The sequence below is a fragment of the Cyrtonyx montezumae genome, unplaced genomic scaffold (assembly GCF_038088225.1).
Source record: "Cyrtonyx montezumae isolate F1298 unplaced genomic scaffold, pur_monq_1.0 scaffold_9, whole genome shotgun sequence".
Classification (NCBI taxonomy): domain Eukaryota; kingdom Metazoa; phylum Chordata; class Aves; order Galliformes; family Odontophoridae; genus Cyrtonyx; species Cyrtonyx montezumae.
In genome coordinates, this window is record NW_027072100.1 from 14083401 (window position 1) to 14107110 (window position 23710).

At 47.1% G+C, this 23710-nt stretch overlaps 1 protein-coding gene across 2 annotated transcripts in view; it reads left to right on the plus strand.

The window, feature by feature from the left end:
- Window positions 1-21089, plus strand: part of B4GALT5 (beta-1,4-galactosyltransferase 5) — a 90110-nt gene extending 69021 nt beyond the window's left edge. For both annotated transcript variants that reach the window (XM_065754511.1, XM_065754510.1), the window contains exons 2-9: window positions 12880-13014; window positions 15761-15874; window positions 16428-16552; window positions 17136-17252; window positions 18047-18234; window positions 18416-18538; window positions 19051-19152; window positions 20078-21089. In XM_065754511.1, coding sequence (XP_065610583.1) covers window positions 12880-13014; window positions 15761-15874; window positions 16428-16552; window positions 17136-17252; window positions 18047-18234; window positions 18416-18538; window positions 19051-19152; window positions 20078-20225 — 1052 coding nt within the window. In that variant the 3' untranslated portion in view covers window positions 20226-21089. The remainder of the gene's footprint in view (window positions 1-12879; window positions 13015-15760; window positions 15875-16427; window positions 16553-17135; window positions 17253-18046; window positions 18235-18415; window positions 18539-19050; window positions 19153-20077) is intronic.
- The last annotated feature ends 2621 nt before the right edge of the window (window positions 21090-23710 follow it).

A 23710-nucleotide genomic window follows, 5' to 3' on the forward strand; every position in this document is an offset into this window, starting at 1 on the left:
TCAGCTGCCAGCAGGGCTGCCTTCCTGTTGGCTCTACTTGGTGCTGTCCTGTGCCCCAGGATGAGGGACAGCGGACTACCCTTGACTGCTTGGGTCTTTGCTGTGCATGATGGAAACACGAGAAAGAATTTTATTTGGAGCCATCGAGGGCACAAGTGAGAGAGCTCAACCTCTGTGGGTAGTGGCTATGCTTGACATCTAGTAGGAGCCTAGAGCTCTTGGGACTTCTATTTGAATGTCCCTGGCTTATTTGATGCCTGGGGTGGCTCCTCGCTTATGTCCCTAAACGAGGCTTCACCTACGAAGTTGAATTTTCTTTTGTCACCACAGATTTTTACAGAGCAATGCAGTGTTAAGTATTCAGCATCTCATTCTTCACAGCACAAAAATAGAATGCTTGAGTATTTCCCCCTCCAAGCTGCACCACAACTTGTGTCCTTTTTTCTTGGCCTACAACACCTGTTAGGAAGCTGTTGGGCACCAAGTGGCTTGCATGGAGGCAGCCAGGTCCCTTTTTGCCACATGCTGTTCCCTGGCACCTGTGAGCTTTAGTTCCTGGTGCAGATGGAGTTATTATGTGGGTCTGTCTCATCATGGCCATTGTGAGCATTGTGAGGCACCAATTGTTCTACTCTAGGCTGAGCTCAGGGCCAGGGCCTGATAGGGCTGTTCCAGATGCAGTGGCCAAGGGGCTGCTGCTGTGCCTGTGTCCCATGAGGGCTCGGGCCTGCTCCTTGTGCTGCAGCCTGTCTGATGCAGAGGGCTGTAAGCTGCGTGTGGCTGGGAACAGGCTTTGTTTTAGTTATGAGCAGTTGCACTGAAATAATCTTTGGAATAAGTAAAGCCTCAGTGAGATCTGACAGATCAGCCTGCTCTATAACTGCTGGCAGCCCAGAGGCTGGGTTGGATGGACGCATGTGTGAGTGGTGGCTGCCATACAAGTGTCACCTCTAGAAGCTGCTTCTCCTTAATTGAATTTTGGAAGACTGTGTTCCTGGAATTCATTCAGAGGACTGCTGGTGCTTCAAGGGGCTGTGGTAAGAATCTCTGGCTGTCATAGCTTTTCACATCACAGTGACCCATATGAAGTATCTTTTGCTGGCTTTGTGCTCTTATAACAGGAACTGCGAAAGCAAGGAAATTCTGTCTTGTGTCTGAAAGTAGTAATAGTCTTCCAAGTTGCTTGTGCTTCTGTTTCATCTTGGTGACTCTCGCATCACCAGAAGGAAATTCTTAAACCATGCCCTTATTACCCTTTGTGGGTAATCACCAGATGCCTGGAAAGGGGAAGGTCTGAGATGTGGTACACAGATGTCTGCTTCTGATTTTTCCGTTTTTCAGAATTTGGGGCTTCTATTTTAATTTATTTATTAGAATCTTTCTAATACATGTATCTTTCTTGCCAGAGAGTTTAAATTGAATGAAAGATTGTTACCTTTGTAAGCAAGCTGTAATTCAGTTGGGCTTTACTTCCTCCAAGCTTATCAGGAATTGCTTTAGAACTGTTGTACAGGGCACGAGTCAGCAGCACTGGGCCTGGATTAAGTCTGTGATGCAAGAACATCTTTTATGATTAGTCACATTGCTTTTAAGTGTTATTCCTTTGCACTGCATTTTGGTGGTCAGCAGCATGACATCATGGAGAGCAAAGCCACAGCATTTCTGTGCATCTTGCTTGAGCCTTGGTGGAAACACAACTCTACTACACTCAACTGCTCCAAGGTGATTAATTCATGCATTGTCCTGGCAAATTGTCACACAGAATAGTAGTGCCAGGTGTGAACATAGCTAAATATTTTGCTACTGCTGATTTCTTGGTGCCAGCATGACTCTGTGCTGGCTGCAGAATGCCATGGGTATGCCTTGGGCAAGGAGGAGTGGTGGCAGGTGTGTCCCTGGGGCTGGGCAAGTGGCTCTGCAGGGACATCTGCAGTGGTGACATGAAGATGGAGATCTGTTTGTTCTGCCTGACATGCATTTTTCATGGAAATGCTGGCAGAAGGAGGTGTGGTCAGGCTCAGTAGCTGCTGGAGGAAGGGTTTGATTTCTGTTCACTCTTGTTTCACTTGGAGCCCTGCTGCAGCAGGAGGGGCCATGTGATGCTGGGCTTGGCATGGCAGCTGAGAATGGGAGGAAGTGAGGGTTGTGCTGTGGTAACTCCGGCCACTACTTGCTTGACTTTCCTTCTGCTGCATGGGAAAGGGCTGTGTGTTGCTGTGAGAGTGCTGGTGGTGTTGCCTCCCTCACCCTCCTATCCCATCCCTAAGAAATCTGCCTGGCAAAACTGTACAACCTAAACCAATTTCTTAAGGGGTTCCACTAGAGCTTTTTGCATGCACTGAACGTGATAACTGAGGGTAGGAAGAAATCCTTCTTGGTGCTAGGGCTTAGCATCTCTGCATCTCCTGCATTCATTCAGTGTGAGGGAACAGTCCCTGTTTCATCACTGGTAATGTCCAGAGCAGGATTTTTCCAAATGCACATGCATCCAGGAGGCTGTTGCAGCTTCAGCCTGTTGTTGATGGCTTGCAGGTCATGGGTGAGGAATGGCAAGGTCTTTCTGGAGCAGGTGAGTTACTGTTTTTTTTTTGTTTTTTTTTACTGTTAAACACTTGAGGCAGTGGAGGCAGTAGTAGTTCATGTTGTCTGTCAGGTGCTTCTGGTTTATTTTTCTGGTAGCTTTCTCTGTGTTGCAACTGTAGGGAAAACATGAGTAGTTCACATTTCAGTGGATCGTCTCCATGAGCATGACTCATGGAAGTCACAGAACCTTCTAGGTTAATTCCTGTGAATTAATTGCATCAGAACATCAGTGATATGCAGTGGACCAACACCTAAAGCAAAAACATCAGTGCTGCCTGCCTGGATTTCCAGGAAACCTGACCTTTGTGGGCTTGAGAAACCATATATGGCCAAAGTTCTGATAGGCTCCAAGTGGGGGTGGGGAGGAGGGCTCTGCTGCAATGTGCCCTGAGCTGGTTCAAGTGGGCTCCTGAAGTGCATTAATTCTGCCAGGATGTTGTGTTCCCCTGGGGAATGGAGTTGATGCTGCAGGGACCTATGTGTCCCTCACTTGTCCCTGCTTCAGTGCTGTCAGTGTTGGTGTCTTTTAATATCCACATGGTGTGCAAGGTCTTTGCATGCACTGAACTCATGGGGGCCTCAAGGGGTACCCTGTGGAATCAGCTCTGCAGAACCCCACTGTAGCAGCACCAATACTGCAAACCCAGGAGAAAAATTCCACAGAGCAAGGAAACCTCTTTTTCATCAGCTTTGTTTTTAAAGCTCCATTATTACAATAGAGTGTGTTTACTTCGACATAAAGCTGTGCTAGGTTATTTTTGTGAGGTTTATTTCCATGTTAGCTTTTCCTTCTTTGCGTTTGGATTGTTCTGACTGTGTTTCTGTCTGACTGCACTGTGAGCATCTGTGTATTAGTATGGTTAATAAGTGTTTTAAGGCTCTTGTCCCTTCTTAAAAAAATAAAATCTTGGAGATGTGTATTCTGATGTGTTTCACAGAGAATGTTAAATTGTGATTGTTAAATCTAGCACTTCAAAAATGTCAGGGTGTTTAGCATTGCTTCAGAGCTACCATTATTTTGCTAGGAAAAGTAGACCAGATACCTGGGGGGTGCTGTGAGTGCCTGGCAGGGGAGTGTCTCCAGAGCCAGGATATCCTATCTGCGGGTTGGCTGGGCCCAGGGACTGTAGGAAGTGTCCTTGTGGGCTCAGGCTCAAGGCAGGAGTGACAGGAAGAGTGCAGTGCCCTGTGTTCACTTACAAAAGGAGTTTTCTAGGTCTTTCTGGCGCTGTTTAGACCTATACTGATCAAGTGAGCTGTGGTAGGCATGTCGTGTTTTGTAGTGACTGTGGGCACTTTGTATGAAGAAGAGCTGTAGAAATCTGTTGTTGTGGCAACTCTGTGTAAATAGCACTGCCGCTGTACAAGAGCCTAGTTTGAGCCCCAGCATCAAAACCCAGGTTTGCAGGGGGACTGTAGAGTTTTAGTGGTTGCTTTAAGTGTGCTTCGGCTGGAAGCACTTGGCTGAGTGGGGCCGCAACCGTGTGGTGTTGGTTCGGGACTGAATCCCTCCTTGGCAAAGTGAGCATGCTGCTGTGCTGATGCTGTGCAATACCTGCACAGGTGTACTCTCCATCTGCCTTCCATATCTGAGATGTAAAGGCTGAAGTTTTTGTGCATGGAGTGAACATTTGTGAACAGAAAAAAGCAAGCGTGGAAAAAATCCTTTGCGCTGCTGTCACACTGTGGTATGGGCGTTGTTCTCCAGCCAGGGCTTGTTTACATACCTAGGGAGTTTTATGGCAAGCTGATTGATTGGTTTTATTTGAAAACTATTAGCAAACAAATAGTCAGAAGGATCTCTTCAATCCTGGCAGTATGCTGCCGGTGAAGGACTACTGGGTTATGCTGCAGGCGCAGCATCTGCCCTCAGGGTCATACAGTCCTTGGGTGCAGGGCCTTCTTTCACCAGTGGCTGTAAGTATGCTGCATCCTGCACAAAGATTTGGAATTAGCTGCATGGTTGCTAATGTTTGCAAGGTGCCTCTTGGCTCTTAAACAACCAAAAAATCAACAAAGCATGCAGAATCAACCAGGAAAACAAATACTGCAGTGCAATGGGTAGGCAGGAATTAACTGATACTGTTTCCTCACCTGGCTACTGAAAGCAGGGAAACATTGCAGTGCTCCAGTGTGTGGTGCCTGGGATATCAGTGGGGCACTCCGTGTGAGCAGCGTGGTGTCATGCACACAGCTGTGTATGTCGCACCAGGACCTCTTGTCCTGCATCGCTGCTGCCAGGGGTTGGCCAGAGCAAGTTGATGGCTCGGAAAACAAATGAGAGAAGGTTCTGAGAGTCAGCAGCTGATGTGTGAACTGCGGGTAGATAAAAGACCATGTGCCAGAGCAGGTAAACCCAAACCGAAGTGTCAGCTTCCCTGGGCTATGTCCAAGACTTGCTGTGTTTGCTGTACTTCCTCTGGGGCTGCAAGGAATTGTGCACGAGGTCCCTGTCCCAAACTCTCAGTCTTATGGAGCTGGGGGAGAGAGGCTGGCTCCAGCCCTAGCAATGCTTGTACAGGCAACAGCAACCAGCCTGACTGCAGCCCACTGCCGGGGTGGTGTGAAATGCCCCAACACGTGCAGCTCTGTCTCTTATTCTGCAGTTGTGTTTTTCCTGTTCAGTATTTTTCCAACTGGTATCTTGCTGCCAGCATCCATATTAATAATGCATTACTTTTTTTTTTTTTTAAGGTGCTTTCTTCCCAGCATCCCTTTCAGCTGCTGAGTCAGAGAAGATTGTTATAGCAGAAGCATCTGAAGCAGTGAAATGCCCCTGCAATGCTCAACTGCATGTCATTTATCATGCACAGTTACTCTGCAGGCAGCCCTTTCCTGACTCTGGTTGAGGATACAAATACCAAAAAGATGATTTCTATTGCACCAGCTGGTGACTGGCATGCACCACATGCTCAGGAACAGACTTTCTCTGCTGAGCCTTCCTGTGTAGCATTTGATTAAAGAAAGAAGATCTCCTATATATGCCACTTTTTCTGTTCTAGAAATCCTGTGGAGTTGTTTTTCGTTGTTTTTTTCAAGCTGTCTGAGATCATGCTTTAGGATTGTGCCTAAAACCACTTTTCCCTTCCTCATAAGTTCTAAAGCATGTTTGTTTGTTTTTTAATTCTTTGCACTTCCCCAGGATCCACACCTGGAGTTTTTAAGGTAACAGTGCTGACAGAAGCCCCGTGATGTGTCTGCATGTGTAAGTTGAGTGTGCTGCTGCTGCATACAGCCTGGGAGCAGCAGATGCAGCAGGGGTGTGAGGCGTTCAGCAGTGGCTGCTGTCCTGGGGACAGCCCTGTTGCTGGGTGTGCCACACATACCTGCCTGGTACCTGGGATAGGTGGTAGCAGTACTGCTTACCATGTAATTTGCCTTCTGTTGGCTCAAATAAAAACATGCTGTGCCCTCAGGAGCAGTTCTCTCCTAGCCCACATTATGCTGTGATTTATTTATTTTTCTTTCTTCCCCTGTGGTTATCTCCTGCCAGAGCAGTACTGTGGTTTTGGGCTTTGCTGGCTGTCCTGCAGTCACCTCTCTGGGCTGCTCCCCACCCCATTATTTGGGGGAGCCTTACAAAAGGAGCTTGTGAATTTCTATGCCCTGAGTTCATGTGGCGGTGCCAGAACAGCAGGGGTGACACACTGTGCCCTGTGCTTGGTGCTGGTGGGGCTGTGCTTACAGATGGAATGCCACACACAGCTAGTGGGACGAGCCTTGAGCTTCTTGGCTAATGAGATTTAGGTGGATTATGCTACATGTTTAATGAAGGGCTAAGCTCACTGCTTATTTGTAGTGGATCAAAGCTCTTGAACGTGTTGGTCTGGAGACCAGCTATTGAGCAAGATCATCATATGTCTATGGCCCTGTGGCTCCTTTTTCAGAAACCCCGTAGGTCAGCAGGCACATGTCAGACAGCCCTGACCAAGTGTGAAATCGGACAGGAAAAGTTCTCAGTGATAGGAGTGCAGGGGCATAGAGATAATGATTGTTCAGTGTCATCAAAAACTTTGGGGAAGTTGTGTTGTTGTTGTTTTTTTTGTTTGTTTTGTTTTTGTTTTTTGCACTCTCAGTTTGAAATTATTTTCCACATGTGAAGCTCCGTGCTTGCAGACTGCTAACACACAGGCTTCCACCTTCTACACAAGCCGTTGATACTTGATATGAGCTTGCTGTGTCCCTATGGCAGATAACATTCTTCAGTGCTTTCACAGGCAACGTGTGCCCTTGTTGCTGGCAGTAGCACAGTGCTGGATGCTGTGCTAGCATCAAGCCTGCCATACAACATTTGTTTCTGCACAGGCTGGGAGGGATGGAATTATTGATGCAAGCAGATAGAGATGTGTATTTAATGTCATTTTTTTTTTCCATCCTCAGTTGGAAGCTGTTGCACATGCAGGGTCTCCCTGAACCAGCAGGGGAAGGGTAACCTTGCAAGGTTACCTTTTTGTTGTTGTTGCAGGAGGTGTGTTAGTGCTCTTGGCTGCTTTTTACCTGTGCATGCGATCACTGCTGTGAGCAGGTGTATGCTGCCTTCACCATGGGAAGAGGTCTCCCAGCTGTGTTAAGCAAACTATTTACAATATACTAACTATTCAAATAATCTTGCCTCTTACTGAAAAAAAAAACCCACCTCAGTAACATATATGTATATTCCAGTAACCTCTCTTCATCCTGCTGTTCTGCAGAAGGGAGGCAGCTGCAGGTGCCTGGTTCCAGCTTGGTAAATGTGACCATGGGCAGAAAGTAGCCAGCATGGAGGTGAATTGATGGCTACTCTGGAGGAAGGAAATACTGTTTACTTTAGCTTTGAGGTGACTCACACTGTTCTCACATCACAAATGCCTCTGTTCCTGGTTCTCTTCCAGCCCAAGCACCCTGCATGTCTTGCATCTGTAATTCCATGCAAGCATTGCTCAGTCTTCCTTTGGTGTTTCAAGGCCCTCAGCAGGCTTGCTAGCCAGCAAGTCAGCCCACCAGCACCTGCTTCTCAGTTTCTAAGTGTTCCTTGAGTTTTTAGTTTCTTGTTGCTGCTTAACTGAGATTAATATGTAACTTCATTCATAAGTTCATAAGTTCATAAGGTTGGAAAGGACCTATAAGATCATCTAGTCCAACCATCCTCCTATCACTATCTCTACCCAACTACTAAATTAAGTCCTTTAGCACCTCATCTAAACGCTTCTTGAACAGCGCTAGGGATGGTGCCTCAACCACCTCCCTAGGCAGGCCATTCCAGTGCCTGACCACTCTTTCAGAAAAGAAATGCTTCCTCAGGTCTAATCTAAATCTTCCCCGGCGCAACTTGTGGCCATTCCCTCTCGTCTTGTCATTACTTATCAGGGAGAAGAGACCTACCCCCTCCTCACCACAACCCCCCTTCAGGAAGTGGTAGAGTGCAATAAGGTCTCCTCTGAGCCTCCTCTTCTCCAGACTGAACAATCCCAGCTCCCTCAGCCGCTCCTCATAAGACTTGTGCTCCAGGCCCCTCACCAGTTTTGTTGCCCTTCTCTGAACACGCTCCAGGGCCTCAATGTCCTTCTTGTAGTGAGGGGCCCAAAACTGAACACAGTACTCGAGGTGCGGCCGTACCAGAGCTGAGTACAGGGGGATGATCACCTCCCTGCTCCTGCTGGCTACACTATTTCTAATACAGGCCAGGATGCTGTTGGCCTTTTTAGCCACCTGGGCACACTGCCGGCTCATGTTGAGCCGAGCATCAACCAACACCCCCAGGTCCTTTTCCTCTTTACATTCTTCAAGCCATTCTGCCCCAAGCCTATAGCATTGCATGGGGTTATTGTGGCCAAAGTGCAGGACCCTTGGTCTTATTGAACCTCATCCCATTTAGCTCAGCCCAGCTGTTCAGCCTATCCAAATCCCTCTGAAGGGCCTCCCTACCCTCAGGCAGTTTGACACATCCTCCCAGCTTTGTGTCATCTGCAAACTTACTGAGCATACACTCAATTCCCTCATCTAGGTCATCAATAAAGATATTAAACAAGATAGAGATAAATAATATAAAGATATTAAACAAGATTCATTATATATAGAGCATTGAACACTGAAGGGTAGTATAAGTATGGCTTCTGATGCTGAAACACTTAATTCCTATTGCTGATGGGCTAAAGTTTTGGGGTTTCTTATGATGCTGTGTGGGCAGCACTGCTGCTGGTGAGTGTGATGCTCCTGGGTGTTAGGACACTATGGAGGGCAGTGCAGGAATGGGCTACAGAGTTTTGATCCTCTTTAGGAGTGTGTGACAAGTATATGGCATGGGGTAAAGGAGGGAAGGTTGTTTTTCCTTCTCTCCTAGTCAGGGCTCCCATACTGACTTACATGTCTTGCACCCTGCTGATAGCCAGGAAAGTACCACACAGACCATGCATACAGTGGGGTGGCTCTGAGCATTCAGTAAGTTAAATGGGTAGCAGGATGAAGTACTTCTAAAGAGGTTATTCTCTGAAACATTGTCAAACATGTTTGATATTCCAAGGCTACATAATTCATGATAAGCTAATAAATGCCTTAGGTTATCAGTGTCCTTAGAAAATCTGGGCCAGCTGTTTGGTACAGGCAGCCCCACTGTCAACAATGAGTGTGATTCCTGCCTCTTGGGGAAGATGCTTGGGACACAGGAATTCCCCTTGCTTTGTCTGCTAAGTTCCCAAGGAACAAGTGCCAAGCTGCCTGTGTTTGGTGAGCTGCTGATGCTTGCTTGGTGTCCTGTTGTTGTGAGGTGAGCACAGGAGTGTTTGGAGTGCACCAGCCCAGCTGTGGGGGTGCTGCTGAGGCTTTGCTGATACACTGCCCTCTTAATGCCTAGATTAAGAATCTAGGGACTGTTAGAATAATGTGGCTTCCCCACGCTCCACAGCTTTTTAAATTTTTCCTTACCACTTCAAGATGCAAACTCCCAGCAGTTGGGTCAAACACTGCTCTAGTCGCTGATCTTCCTCCTTGCCTGGTGCATGTGAGGGCTGGTAACCAGCCAAGTGGGGAATGCTGCTCTGTAATTAGCAGCTCAGTGCTGCTGTACTGCTAATTCTTAGGCCATTTAACATATCAAATAACTTATTCCTGTGCTATTTATAGGCAAAGACATAAGTAGCAGTGTTGGTGTTAAAATTAAATTACACAAAACTAATCAGTACCTCTGATTTAATTGTTTGGCAATGTATACATCTGGGGAATATGGTGCTGCTGCATGGGAAGACTAATGGAACCTTAGGTATCCTGGTGTGTTATCTGTGGGATGCTGTGCTGCCCATCTTCCTCATTAACATGTTTACAGGTTCAGTCTGTTTTAACTATCTTTTCCTTGGAGGCTAAGCCTAAGGTGAATGTGGTTAGAAATCTGCTTTGTTGCTGACGGAGCTGGGTTGGGATCTGCTGGAGGAGCTTCCTGATAGCACCCTGGCACTTCCCAGATCTTCCCTCCCATCTCCAGCATTGCATGCTGTATGAACCCAGTGCTTCATGTGCTCTCCTGGCATCAGATGAACTGTGTGTGTGGTTAGGGTTTATTGCTTTGTTGTTCCAGCACCTGCTCCCTGGGCAGGGCTCAGGTTGTCCGTATGCTTTGTCACACCTAGAGGAAAGGGACCCCCTGGGCAACCCCTTGGTGCTGAGAGTGAGACAGAAAACTGTAAATCTCCTTATAGAGGCAGGTGCTCTAATTCTTTCTCAAAGCCTGGCTACTTAGCTGGGTGCTGATACCACTCACTGGTAGGGCACAGTGCTGGCATCTACATGGTCCATCTTCCTGGCATCTTGCTGATCTTGAGCCAGGGACAGTCTGGTCCTGTTGGGGTGAGGAGCAGGATGCATTGGGTCTGAGCCCCTCTCATGCTGGCTGCTGGTGTGGGTCACGCTCAGCACTCTCCCAAACAAACTACTGTGCTGGAAATTCTTCTGCTGTCCTTTCTCATACGTATTATCACAGTGAAATTAATTTTCCATGGGGGAGCCAGCTGTTTCTTAATTAGAATTGCCCTGAAAATACCAGCTAAGAAATGATTAGAGGAAGTCTTCAGTGCTTATTTCTGTAATTGAACTTGACTTCTCTGATCCAACTTGCTGTCCCAGTGTTGTTGAGCCCTGGTTTTCTCCCCCACACCCTATCTATGCTCAATGGGGTGTGGGTTGGAGGGTGGAGTTCTCTGGGTGCTGCTGTGAGCCTGGTGCTGCGTTCTCATGTGTCATCGAAGCAGGATTGGCTTGTCCCTTAAACTAAAGGGAATAATCTTAACTCAATCACTTGTGCAAACAGATTTTTGAATTTTGCTTTTTTTTTTCTGTGTGTATAGTGAGGGTCTTCTGGAAATGTGTTGGAAAAAAACCCCACCCCTTTCTGATCTTATGGTGGTTGAGATCCCCTCCTGTCCTTGTGCAGCTGTTCATGATGTAGCCTGCCTGCTAACACTGCAGATATGCTCTGAAGTGCTGTGTGCTCAAATTGAATAAAGGGAGAACCCACGTGATCTGATGTGATTGCATTAGCCATATCTCGCAATGCAGAAAATTGTTTTCTGGCTGAATGCTGGATCAGCCATGCACATTGCTCCCAGAACAGGGGCCACGGTCACAGCCAATGATGGCAATGCTGATGACACTGTGACTCAGACCTTGGAGGCAGCTGGGTTGTGCACTGTGCAATTACAGCCTGTCCCCAGTACTCATCAAAAGCCAAGGGAAGTGAGGGCCTATCTGGGTTTGAGTACAGTCCTGGCAGCTGCACCGAGCTGATTTGGGCACTGTGCATGTATAAGGAGTGAAATGTTACAAATTTTACATTTTAAGTGTGACTTCCTGGGACATAGAAATGTGCATGTACAATGGCACTGGGTCATGGCATGGGGTCCATGGCGTCAGCTGAGGCAGTGGGGACATGGGGGTCTTTGCTTGCTGCATGGCTAGGTACCCCCTGACCCAAGATCTTAGCAAAGCAGTTAACATGGGAGAAGGCAGTGCTGCCTGGAACAAAGCTGGGCTTGTTTTCACTTGAGTTCTCCTGGGGATGGTAATGGCTGTGACAGTCAGTTAAGGATTCCCACTGCAATTTCAAATGAGTCAAAATGAGCAGGTCATGTCATGTGGCTCTTGTGTGTCCATGCTGCATCTTCCTTGTTAGGAAACAGGGAAAACAAACACTGCATTCAGTGCTGGACAAGCATCCCTGCTCCTTAAATTAAATGGTGATTGGATACTGATTTGTGTCTCTTTCATTCTTTCATGCTTCACCAAACCTGATACCACTTTATCCAGTGAGTAGAAGGCATTATGGAGTTGAAAGCTAAATGACTTATTCAGCATCAGCAAGTTGTCCCTTGCACTGACTCCAGCCCTGCATAAGCTGGAAAGTGCAAACCTGGTTGGGCCCTGCTGCTGTTATCTCAGCCTGGTGCTGGTGTGCATCTCCAGCAGCTACAACCATGGCTGCCTGAGCAAACAAGGAGAGGCCATGCTCTGTCTCGTGATTTGCCTTTGGGGTTTTGGATAGGGAAATGGCGAGTCTTGAATCCTTGCTGTTATGGCCAAGGTGGAGCTGTGCCTTGCTGGTCCTTGTGCTGCTCCTCTCTGGAGGTTCAGTGCAGCGGGGTCAGCTCCTGCTCACTGCTGTGTTGGTGTCACCCATCCCATGGGCAAGAAGAGGCTGAACTGCTGGGGAATGAACTCTGACAAACTCTGAGGCAAATTCATCCTTTTGTTTCATTGCATTTGCATTATACACTCCTATGACCTCCATCATTGGCACATTTGAAGGGCAATAGATGGGCCAGGAGTGGTTGGAAAGAAGCATTAAACAAGCCCTTCCTGCAGCTGGCCCTTTAGTACTGTGGTGATGGTGTGCTGGCGTGAGCTGCAGCAGGCTGGTGAAAAAGCATGTAAGCTATGGAGCCAGATGTTTACTTACCCATATGGGGAAACACACTGTATTGGACATGGGCGGAAGGAGGGTTGAAGACAGCAAGATGAAACATAGTTACATGCCCTGTTTTGAGGCACCAGTCTGGCTCATTTCCTAATTAAATGTCTGTCCTTACCCAGCAGAAGGCACTGTTCAGCCTCTGACACCAATGGCAACTGGGCTGGTGGGACAACTCATCAGCTGGCTGCAAATGCCTTCTGCCCATGCCATGACCTCCATGGTCACCCTGGCATGCATGGCCTAGGGGTATTCAAGTAGCAGGAAACTTCAGGGCACCAGGAGTACATCTAAAAGCTTTGTGTTTCTCTTGCTTGCAACAGCTGATGCTCGTGGAAATATATATTTGTTTGTTTTTCTTGCAGTGAACACCTACCTCTTCATGATGCAAGCCCAAGGCATCATGATTCGTGAAAACATGAGAACAATAGGAGCTCAGGTGTATGAGCAGGTGGTCCGCAGTGCCTATGCCAAGAGGAACAGCAGTGTGAATGACTCAGGTATTTCTTTAACAATTATTGTTCTAATTAAAGCTTTCATTTCCATTGGAAATCAGGTTGAACTTAACTTGCCTCCCTTGAAGGAAGTAATTTATGTTGGTAAATGCAAAGTGGGAATTTTGACTGTTTTCTTTGTATGTGTGTGTGTATTTATGTATATTAGTTCCAATGTTTCAATTAAACATAGGGTAGAAATTTTGATAGGTCTCAAATGAGTGGATGTTGAGTTGAAAGCCTCTTTGCTTTCCAAGCACCTCTGCTTGTTAGTCAGTTGCTCTAAGGATAAACACTTAAACTCAGTGCTTATATCAGGGGATTGGAACTAGGTGATCTTTCCTAAAAAAAGGTCCTTTCCGACCCAAACCATTCGATAATTCTATGATGGGGATTCAGATTTAGGGAAAAGAAAAAAACAAACAACCCAAAAGCTTCTGGGCTCACACATGCTTGCAGAGCCTTGGCATCACACATGTGGAGGAGCCTGTGCTCGTCAGCTTCATTCTTCCTGTGCAGGGTGAACTGCAGTGACTTAGCTGGAGATTTGCCACAGCCCTATATCAGGCTGTGGATAGATTGCTGGATCTAAGAGGCAGCATTGGCTCCCAGGCCATTCCCACCCCTAGCATATGGTTAGTGAAAGGCTACCAAGTGTTGCTGTAAACGTGGTGCAGTGAAAACATAAGTGTACTGTTTGTGTATGACACGGCATGAGACATTGCTCTGGAGCTGAGGCTAGCAGGTGTGACACTGAGCATGTACTCTTGGCACCCACATGTCACCTGCAGTCATGTTGCTGCTGGCTTTGTGTCCTGAGCAGCAGCATGAGTCTGCAGCATGTCACTAGGGCTAGGGGAGCTTTAAAGGGCAGGATGGCTTCTTAGTTCAGAAATACACCAATGCTGTGTTCCTCCTGCCCAGCCTGGGCTGTTTAGGGCTGAGAATGTCAGCTGAAGCAGATGCCTGGTGAGGAAAGGGTTTGCTGTGAACTCAAGAGAGGAAGGCTGGGCGCTTTGGTGATGGGAATCTGGCTGTTGGGCTCTCATGGGGTATAAGCCCTCTGAAGTTGGCCATCAACTCTATGAAGTGGGCCGTGAAATGCTGCTGCCAAAAGAACTGGCTGTGCCCAGACGTCAGCTCTTCAGACCTGAATGGACAGCCTGGCCTGCTCTGCTCTGCTATACGCTAGCCTTGGGTGAGCTTCCCTCAGCTGTGAGGTTAGAGCAGGTGATGGGTGGTGGTGGCAGCATCTGTCAGACATATGGCACTGTGACCACAACAGTGGTACTAACACTGGGTCAGTATCTTCCTCACTGAGTGTTTTCAGAGCCTTTGGCATGATCTCTGAGGGCATGCTTCAGATCCAGTGATGTACATTTTCCCCTCACTGTGCGAGAGCTGGGGTCCCAAGCCATGTGCAGGCCACCTGGGAAATCAGCCAGCAGGAACCAGAAGAGGCTGCAGGGCATGAGGAGACTATGGCTCCTCCCTGGTTACCCTAGTGGGCTCCTCCCTGGTTACCCTAGTGGGCAGGAGGCTGCTAATGCTTTTTGAGCATCCCCAGTGAGGCAGTGAAAGGCAACATCTCTGCACAGAGCTGGTTGGAGGATGTGTGTGCCCTCCAGCCTCTGAAGCTTTAATTTCTAGGCAGATGGATTAAATGTGGTGTTTGACCCTGAATGGCAAGGTGACAAAGCACAGGGTAGTCTGCTGCAAGTACAAAGTGCTTCTGTCTTGCCTGCTATATTCATGCTTTGCTGTTTTTTCTTCCATTGTTAAAATGAGGAAGTAATTAATGACTTTTTAAGCATTTGATAATAGATGCATTAATACATTTTCTGTGCAAGTGAGCTAGGTGCATCTTGTCTGCTCCTCCAGCAAAAGGAGGCAGCACTCTGTACAAGAAAGGAGAGCTGAGTTTCACTCTACCAGTGAAACCAAGCACTGAGAGCATGTTCTGGCAATATGAGCTTAATGGGACTCTGGTTCTTAAGATCTAGAGCAGTATCACTAATATTAGGGAAGAGAGGGCCAGACTTGGAGGTGATGAGCCCTTGGTGTCCCAGTGGGCTTGGGGTATGGGGCTGCTTTGGATGAGATGGTTGCTGCAGGGACCAAGTCCTATGTGAGGGCTGAGGAAGTGGAGAGGCACCATCCTCCCATAGCAGCTGATGCATTACTACAGAAAGGAAACTTCTCTAGTGCCGAAAATTTAGGTTGTGGTTGGCTGAAGCTACATATGCAAAGCTGATGAGTGGGTAAATGTAGAAAGCAGCATTTCATAGCTATGCAAAGATGTAAAGCAGCTGGAGGTGCAGCAGTTCAGTGACTTTGACACAGAAAGTGAAAGGAAGCAGAGGAAGTGCTGGAGAAATTGACTGTAGTCCAGCGGGGTATAGAGGCCCAGCATGTACCCTTGTGAGCTGTGTCTGGCTCCATGCTGGCCCTGTGCACCTGAGCCCCCCCTTCACTGCACTTCTTCGCCTTGACCTCTCGGTGGTGCCTGAGGGCAGCTGTCCGATTTGGAAGCTGACTGTTTCTGTGGTGCGGCCTCACTGAAGGGACGGGCTGCTCCTGTGGCACCGGATCATGGTGCTAAATCAAGGATTTGTGCCTAATAAGGAAACCTCTATGATGCTGGAGATGTGCGGAGATGTTGGGGTTTTCTCATGGCAGCCAGACAAATCGGGGATCCACAGCTCAGGTGTAGACTTTTTTTTTTCCCTTTTTTTTCCCCCTGCTTCCCCAGATTATCCTCTTGACCTGAATCACAGTGAAACCTTTCTGCAAGCTACAACTTTTCTTCCTGAAGATTTTACCTACTTTCCCAACCACACCTGTCCTGAGAGGCTCCCTTCTATGAGTGAGTACTCGACGCTCCCAGCAGCTGCGTCCCCCTTGCCTACCATGACACAGCATGCTATGGCACTCCTGCAGCACCCTGGCTCAACCCTGTCCTACCTCTCCCACAGTGCACCAGGGATGAATGACAGCGCTGTTCTGAGTTGTCCCCTCCTGGGAAGTGTTTGTTTACCCTTTATTTGTACATGTTAATTTGTGCTACACTGGAGGCATGTTTCCCTCCTGAAGCTTTCCTACTATTTGGTAAACATGAATAAAAGGGGAACTGTGTGATGCCAGGCGGTTAGAAAGCTGGGCAGCCCTTTTCCAGCTCTGTAACCCCAAACTGGGCACAGGCTGCAGGGTGCAGCCAAGAGTGATGCTCCTGCATAGCTAGTATTCATTGGGAAGTTAGCATTTGTGAGTTAAATGTTTCTGAAAAGGGGAAAATGGCTATTTAGTTGTCATTAGTGTCTGGGGACAGAAGAAGCCACCTGTGCTTGGTGCTGAGGATAGGGCAGGGCCAGACAGGCACCACATGGCTCCTGACCCCCTTCCTCCTGCCACCTTCCCAGAGGGCGCTATTGATGTAAATATGAGCGAGATTACGATGGAGGACATCCACCAGTTCTTCTCCAAAGACCCTTCCATCAAGCTGGGAGGCCACTGGAAGCCGAGCGACTGCCTGCCTCGCTGGAAGGTGAATGGGTGATGAGGAGCATCTCAGGGCAATGGGGTACTGGGAATACGATGGGTTTGTATACTGGTGTGTATGAGGATCCTTGGGGGGTGGGACTGCAGCAGCTGCAGAAGAATTACTGCTGATGAGAGCTGCATTAATGACTCATGAGATAGCTTTGGATTTCTGCAGGGACTATAAAGGGGCTGCAAGGAACTTGCCATCTGGTTCTCACTGATGAGCATCCAGCTTGATCCTGTCCTGTGTGAGAGGGAGTTTCCCTAGGGAGGAGAGGTGACATGTACAGGGACTCCACCCAGAGGGGTGGCACAGCGCATTGTAGCTGTCCCACTGCTGGGTAGAGGTGCAGGGATTGGGGCTGCAAGCATCACAGGATCAGCAAAAATTCCCCAAGAAGTGGATAGCAGAGCCCTGATGTGGAGGTGGGAAAGGATTCAGGCTGCCCAGCTCTACATGGGAGCCAATGCATTGATACAGGGAAGAGCAGCACTGATGCTGTGCTAGCAGACATCTGCCTTGATTGGGATCTGCAGGGAGCTGCTCTCAGGTTGCAGTGTGAGCTTTCTTCTTTTTTCTTCCTCAGGTGGCGATCTTGATCCCATTCCGCAATCGCTATGAGCATCTTCCAGTCCTTTTCAGGCACCTTATTCCAATGCTGCAGCGTCAACGTTTACAGTTTGCATTTTATGTTGTGGAACAAGTAAGTGATCATGATGGGCAGCACCAGTGACCGTGCTCTGGTGTCAGTGCAGCAGCAGCAGCCTGCCAGCACAGCTCTGCTGAGTGTCCTGAGGGGCTCCCTACCAGATCATGGCATCCAAATTTCTGAGCCTCTGATGTTAATGTTGCAATGTTTAAATTGTCCCATCTTGCTTAAAATTGGCAAATAGGTTGCCCCAGAATGTCTGCTTTTAATCTAAAAAAATAAAGCAGACATTCAGATTTCTTAAACACTACATTGGAAAATATCATTATTTTTTTTTAAGACATCTTTGAAGCAGGTATTTCCAGGTTCCACAGTGCTGCACTACTTTAGTGTGTATTTGAAGCAGCCCCAGAGAGAATTCTCCTGGGCACAGGGATGTGCACGACTCTGGTCCATGTGATCTCTGGAAGGCTTCCACCAATGTGGAGCATCAGGCTGTAGATTGATGTGTATATGAACCTGCTGGGAGAGCTGTCTGGCTTCTTCTGCCCTGTAGACCTTCACGTTTAGTTGTCCTTGCTTTTCTGAGCAGTAGCCAGTAAAGATTGATCAAAATTGTTTGTTTCATCTATCTGACTAATAATTCTCACATCTCTATTTTTGCTGTTGTACACTCCTGGTATGTACTGTTCAGTTAATCCCACCAATCTTTCTGATCTAGTATATCACTTCCTTCTGAGTAGCAGACTGTGGAACAGACTGCTCTTCAGCTCCCTCAATCAGTGTGGGAATGCCCCTGCATGGCATGGGGCTCCCTTTGAAGGTGCCTCTGCTCTGTTTTCCCCTAGGCTGGTACTCAGCCCTTCAACCGTGCCATGCTCTTCAATGTTGGCTTTCGGGAAGCGATGAAGGACTTGAACTGGGACTGTCTCATCTTCCATGATGTGGACCACATACCAGAAAATGACCGCAACTATTACGGGTGTGGACAGATGCCAAGACACTTTGCAGCCAAGTTGGACAAGTACATGTACCTGTAAGCACTGTTCTTTCTCTGCACTGCAATAATAGATAAGGAGCAAGTGTTAGATTTTCTTATCAAAGGCAGGAGTGCAAAGTAAAACATTGAAAGGAGCGTGGAGGAGAGTATTCTCATAGCTCTGCCAGGGGCTGTGTGGTGGCTGATGCCTTGCTCCTGACCTCTCTCTCCTGCTCAGGCTGCCCTATAATGAGTTCTTCGGCGGGGTGAGTGGCCTGACTGTTGAGCAGTTCTGGAAGATCAATGGTTTTCCCAATGCCTTCTGGGGCTGGGGCGGCGAGGATGACGACTTATGGAACAGGTATGGCTCTGCCTGTGTCCTGCATCCTTGTAATGGGGTAGCAGCAGGGCTCTGTGCAGCACGCTGTGCTTGGAGCACAGAAATTCCGTGAACTCAAATTTCTGAGCATGGTGCTAGGAGCAGCCTCAGACCCACAGCATTCTTGTGTCCCTTGCTGTGCTGTGCTCACCTGGGCTGGGCAGAGCTAGCCTGGCTGCAGGCAGCATGGGTCCAGGTGGGTGGCTCTGCAGGCTACAGATACAAAGCAAGCTGGGGAAGGGTGGTTGTGAAATACTGATATTTGTGTGCAGCCTCCCATGGTGGTGTTGTCATACAGTCCCCAGCTGATCTTTGGGCACCTTGAGGTGCTGAGATTGGCACAGCCTAGGTAATGGTGGGGGATTTGCTGAGCTTATCTGCCTGGTGTAAAGACAAAGCTGCCGTAGAAGCCGTGAGTGCACTGATTGTGCATGCTGGCAAGTGTCGACAGTACAGCATGTGCAACAGTAGACTTCTTTTCCTTTCCAATGCAGAGTGCAGTATGCAGGCTATTCAGTGACTCGACCTGAAGGGGACACAGGGAAATACAAATCAATTCCGCACCATCATCGAGGAGAAGTGCAGTTCCTAGGAAGGCAAGTGATTTTTTTTTTTTTTTAAAGAACCTGAGACCTTCATAAAGTTTATAGCATGTCCAATGCTCCCAGCAGCTGTTACAGGGCAGTAACAGCTGTAAGCTGTGAAGGAGAGAGGAGAGACGGAGCACTGATGAGACTGCTCCAGCACATTAATGTGAAAGCAAGGGATCCTAATGTGCCTGCAGCTCCTGTGAAGGCTGCCCTTGCTGCTTTCTGCCATACCGTTTCCCACCTAAGCAGAGTGACCTGACCACTTTCCCAGGGAAGGGAAACATTAATAAATACTGCCATTTCCTGACAGTGTCCTGATTCCATGAGCTCTTGGAAGCTAGCTTAGGTACATCCTCCTTTGCTGTGACCCAGAGCCTCCCTCTTCTCTGTGGTGCATCTGTTCCTTAGTACCTTTCCTGCCCCACCTCCCCTTGGCTTCCCTTTGCCCTGGGTGCAGCCAGGTGTCAGCACAGCTGTGCTGCGGGGAGGAAGCTGGGTTTTGTCCTGCCATCAGGCTGCTGCTGCTCTTTTCTTTTTAAATCATGCTGCCCCTAAATATGGTTGAGGCTGCTCTTGTGGAGCTGCAGTTTCCTTCCCCACAGTACAGTTCATCTCATTTAACTACCACCTTTCTCACCACTCAGACTAACACCATTAGTTCTGCTTTTGTGCAAGATCCAGTCTCCTAAAAGTGGAGAAGGCTTCGTCACCATCACTGCTTTTCTCTGGAATGCTTTGTCCGGCCCTGAGCAGGAGCCTTCTCTGAGCCCAGGGAGGCTTTGGGCAAGAACTTCAAGATGGGGAGCAAACAGCATCTTTATTAAACTTCAGAATTTTGTGTAATTTGGTGATGCTGGGGATGCTTGCATGCCAGGAATGTACAGATGGTGATCTGCCAGTGTTCCATGGGCGTCTGCTTCTCTCTGAACAGGTACGCCTTGCTGAGGAAGTCAAAAGAAAGGCAAGCTCTGGATGGCCTCAATAATTTGAACTACTTTCCTAATGTCACATATGACGCCTTGTATAAGAACATCACTGTTAACCTGACACCAGAGCTGGCTCTGGTAACTGAATATTAAGAGGAGAAAACTTTGCTCTGCCCTTCACCAAGAAAGCGTCACACCTGACTTTCTTTTCAAGGGTTATTGAGGACAAAATACTTTGTCTAATGAAGGATCATGGTATTCTGGAGTATGAGGCTGAAAGTGCACGCACAAATTGTCTCAGCTGTCCCAGCCCTATCCAGTTCTCATGCATCGTGCTCCATAGGCTTTTTTGTTCCCTGCCACTTTGCTTTCTGGGTTTCAGGACAGCTGTCGGAGCTGCTGCGTTCATCTGCACATTCCTCCAGCAATCCTCAGCACCAGATTTACCTAGGGCATTTTCTTTCCTCTGTCAAGTGTTGGGAGCAATGCGGTCAGAACTGCCCTGGTGGGAAACCAGACAACTGGTACCATTCTTCTACATTTGTACTGTTTTTTTTTTTTAATGACCTGCTTAAAATATATGCATCAGAATCGCTTCTTAAAGAAGTGTAAATGTAAATAGGCTGTGTAAATTGCCTATTTTTATTTTCTTCTGTAATTTGAACCCAAGCTCGAGGTTTACATAAGATCACTCACTCATCTTAGTCCTGAATTCTGTAAGTACTTGTGTGTGCCTCACTGTATTTGTGCAAGTTGTTCCTTGTTCCACCAGTGAGAATACTTGCATGATCTAAGCTATGCATATGCATTAATTTGTGGGACAGAGCCCTCAGTATTAAAAGCAGCAGGTGAGAAATACAGCCTGTTGTAAGAAATACAGTAAAGTTGTCACTCCTTACAGGAATCATGTAGGTGGCTCCTTCCAGGAAAAAGTCATGTTTCTATCATGTTTGTGACATACTGTACTGATCAGTGTGAAGCTATATGGGATGGGATCCACCACCTTTGTTCTGCACACCCTGGCAAGCATGGCTCTGCAGCTCCCTGGGAGCTCACCTAGTCCCTGCCATCCTTATGTGTAGCAGAAGGGTTTGATAGTCGTTCTGTGGAATTAGGTAAGCAGTGAGTGAACCCAATGATGTGGTTGCCACTGTTGGCCACCTGAAAGCACTGGCAGGAGTACAGCTGGTGGGCAGGCTGTCTGCAGACAATGACATGGGATAGATGAAGGACACACGAGTTAACCTCGGGCAGGCTTGAGAACTAGGAACTTGGCAGCTCAGTCTGGTGCCCTGTCCAGCCTCTTGAATTGCCCTGCAGCAGGCTGGGCTGCGCCTGCCCTATCCCCTCCGTGCTCCAAGTCAGTCTGTAGGTTACGCAGCATGTATACAGTCATTTTTACTGGACTTCCCTGACTTAAAGGTAAATATATTGGGGGTTATGTTTTAAAGACTATTTATACAAAACACTTGTATTTAACCTCAGAATGACTTTAACATTCTTCTTATTGCATTAGGTTTGCCTTAGGTTTCCTTCCTGTTCATAGTTTACATTCTTTTCTTAGTTCCATGGACGTATGATCCCCATACGCATCTGTTGTGGGTGTGACTGCCCAGAGCGCTCCTAACCTATATCTGGAAAAGGTGAGGTGAGAAAGCAGAGTTCTGGTGGTGTGGATCTTAGCGGCCAGCATGAGAGGACAGCGAGCCTGCCCTTGAAAAGTGCCGATAGTTTAGAACTTAGGTTTAAAGCCTTTGATTTTACATGTGCTTTAATGTCACTCCGCGAGGGAATTCAACATGGTTATTCATAGGCAGAGGTGAGGACTTGCTTTTTATGGCACATATAGCAATAAAGACTTCTGTCTGTTTCTGAATCTTGATCTCTAATTCACGTGGACCCTTTTCAGCTGCGAAACCTGTGTTGCCCTTACCCTCTTTTCTTCAATCTTGAGACGTTGCTAGAAATTTGTCTTTGTTTAATGGTGCTTCAAACAAGGAATGTATTTCAACTTGTTGATGTTCACTGCTGCAGAAATCGTGCATGTGTGTGTGAGTAGGTGTTAAACTACCTTCATTTGAATCCTCAGCCTTTAAAGTGTACCTGACCTCCATTGCACCGTGCATTGAACAAAATGAGATGTTACCTCTGCTCAGAAATGCACTGTACAGTTGGCATAAGAGTCCGTTTCCCCCCAGCGACATCCCTGTTCATAGTTTCTTTGTTCTAATTACATTCAATTTTTCCTTTTATAAGATGTAGAATATCTTAAAATGTGCACTGTTAATCTTACCAGATATGTCAAATACTGTATAGTAAGTGTAACTGTTAAAAACATACTGTCAAGCGCATGTGCAGTTATGATGTAAAAATTCTTATATTAAGGAGAACTTGTTCATATTCTGGCAGCTGAAATCCAACGAGGCTACTTGTTCACCCCTTCCATGTTACCATGGTATCACAGTCCCACAAAGGGCAGGCCATGTTCAGTGCTGAATTCTTTTTTTCCTGATAAGCCACTTCATTTTCAGAAGTATTTATTTTACATTTGCTATTCGTAAAGCTGCTTCACTAGGGGAGGTATCGTCTGAGCAACAGCCACAAGCTGAAGTCACTCACCATTGGAGATGGCTTTAAACTATAGAGTATCTTTCCATTGTCATTGCTCTTGAGCTTGCTGTTGTGTTTTTAAGAGGTGCCGGGGGACATTTTTGCACTGAAGACTTAAGTGTTTTAAAACACACACACACACACACACGCACACACACTTCTCAGCAAAGCAATCCTTTGTGTCATTACATTTATTTACCCATGTGTTTGTACATTTTTGTATTTGTTAATTTATGAATGATTTTTTCAGTAAAAGACAACAACAAAAAAAAGCGTATTCAAGAGCAATCCTGGCACTAGCTTCTTCTGTCTGAATTTTGGTGTTGGGATGAGCTCAGGAAGAGGTGTGGGGGGGCAGAGGTGCCAGGTGGGGGCAGCAGCATGCAGGGTTGTCCCATGCTGCTGCACTCATCTGCACTGGAGCTGACAGCTTGCATTTATGATAAGGCAATGAGCTTCATTATAAGCTTTAAACTGTCTTCCTCCTGCTCTGCTGGAATAAATAGCTGGCAGCCTTGGTTTGTCCCAAGCCTTGCACAAAGTGTGAGGGTTTGTGGGGGTGGGGGGAGGCAGGCATTGCCTCACCAACACCCTTATCAGAGAAGTCAGAGGTGAAAATGTTGCTGTGTCCCTCTGACTTTTTGTCTGTTGTTAGCAGCTACAGTGTTACAGTAAACAGTAGCATTCACAGGATGGCATTGGTGGGGCCTGATGGGCTGGGAGGCAGCCTTAATTTTAACCTTGACACAAAACGAAATAATAGGAGCTCTGAAGGTAATTGTATTAATTCATAATGTAACTTTCAACCTAACCCCTAATCCAATGCTAAAAAAATATATCTAACCTGAAATGGTACAAATAAAATAAAATAAAAACAAAAAAAAAACAACTATAAATTCAGAGTGAAAGTTACATTAATTGTAAAGCAAAAAACAGTCAATAAAATAATCATAATCCTAACCCAGGAAGTAACATGAATCATAACCTCAATGACTGTTACAATGATTGGTTACAACTTTACCCTAAAA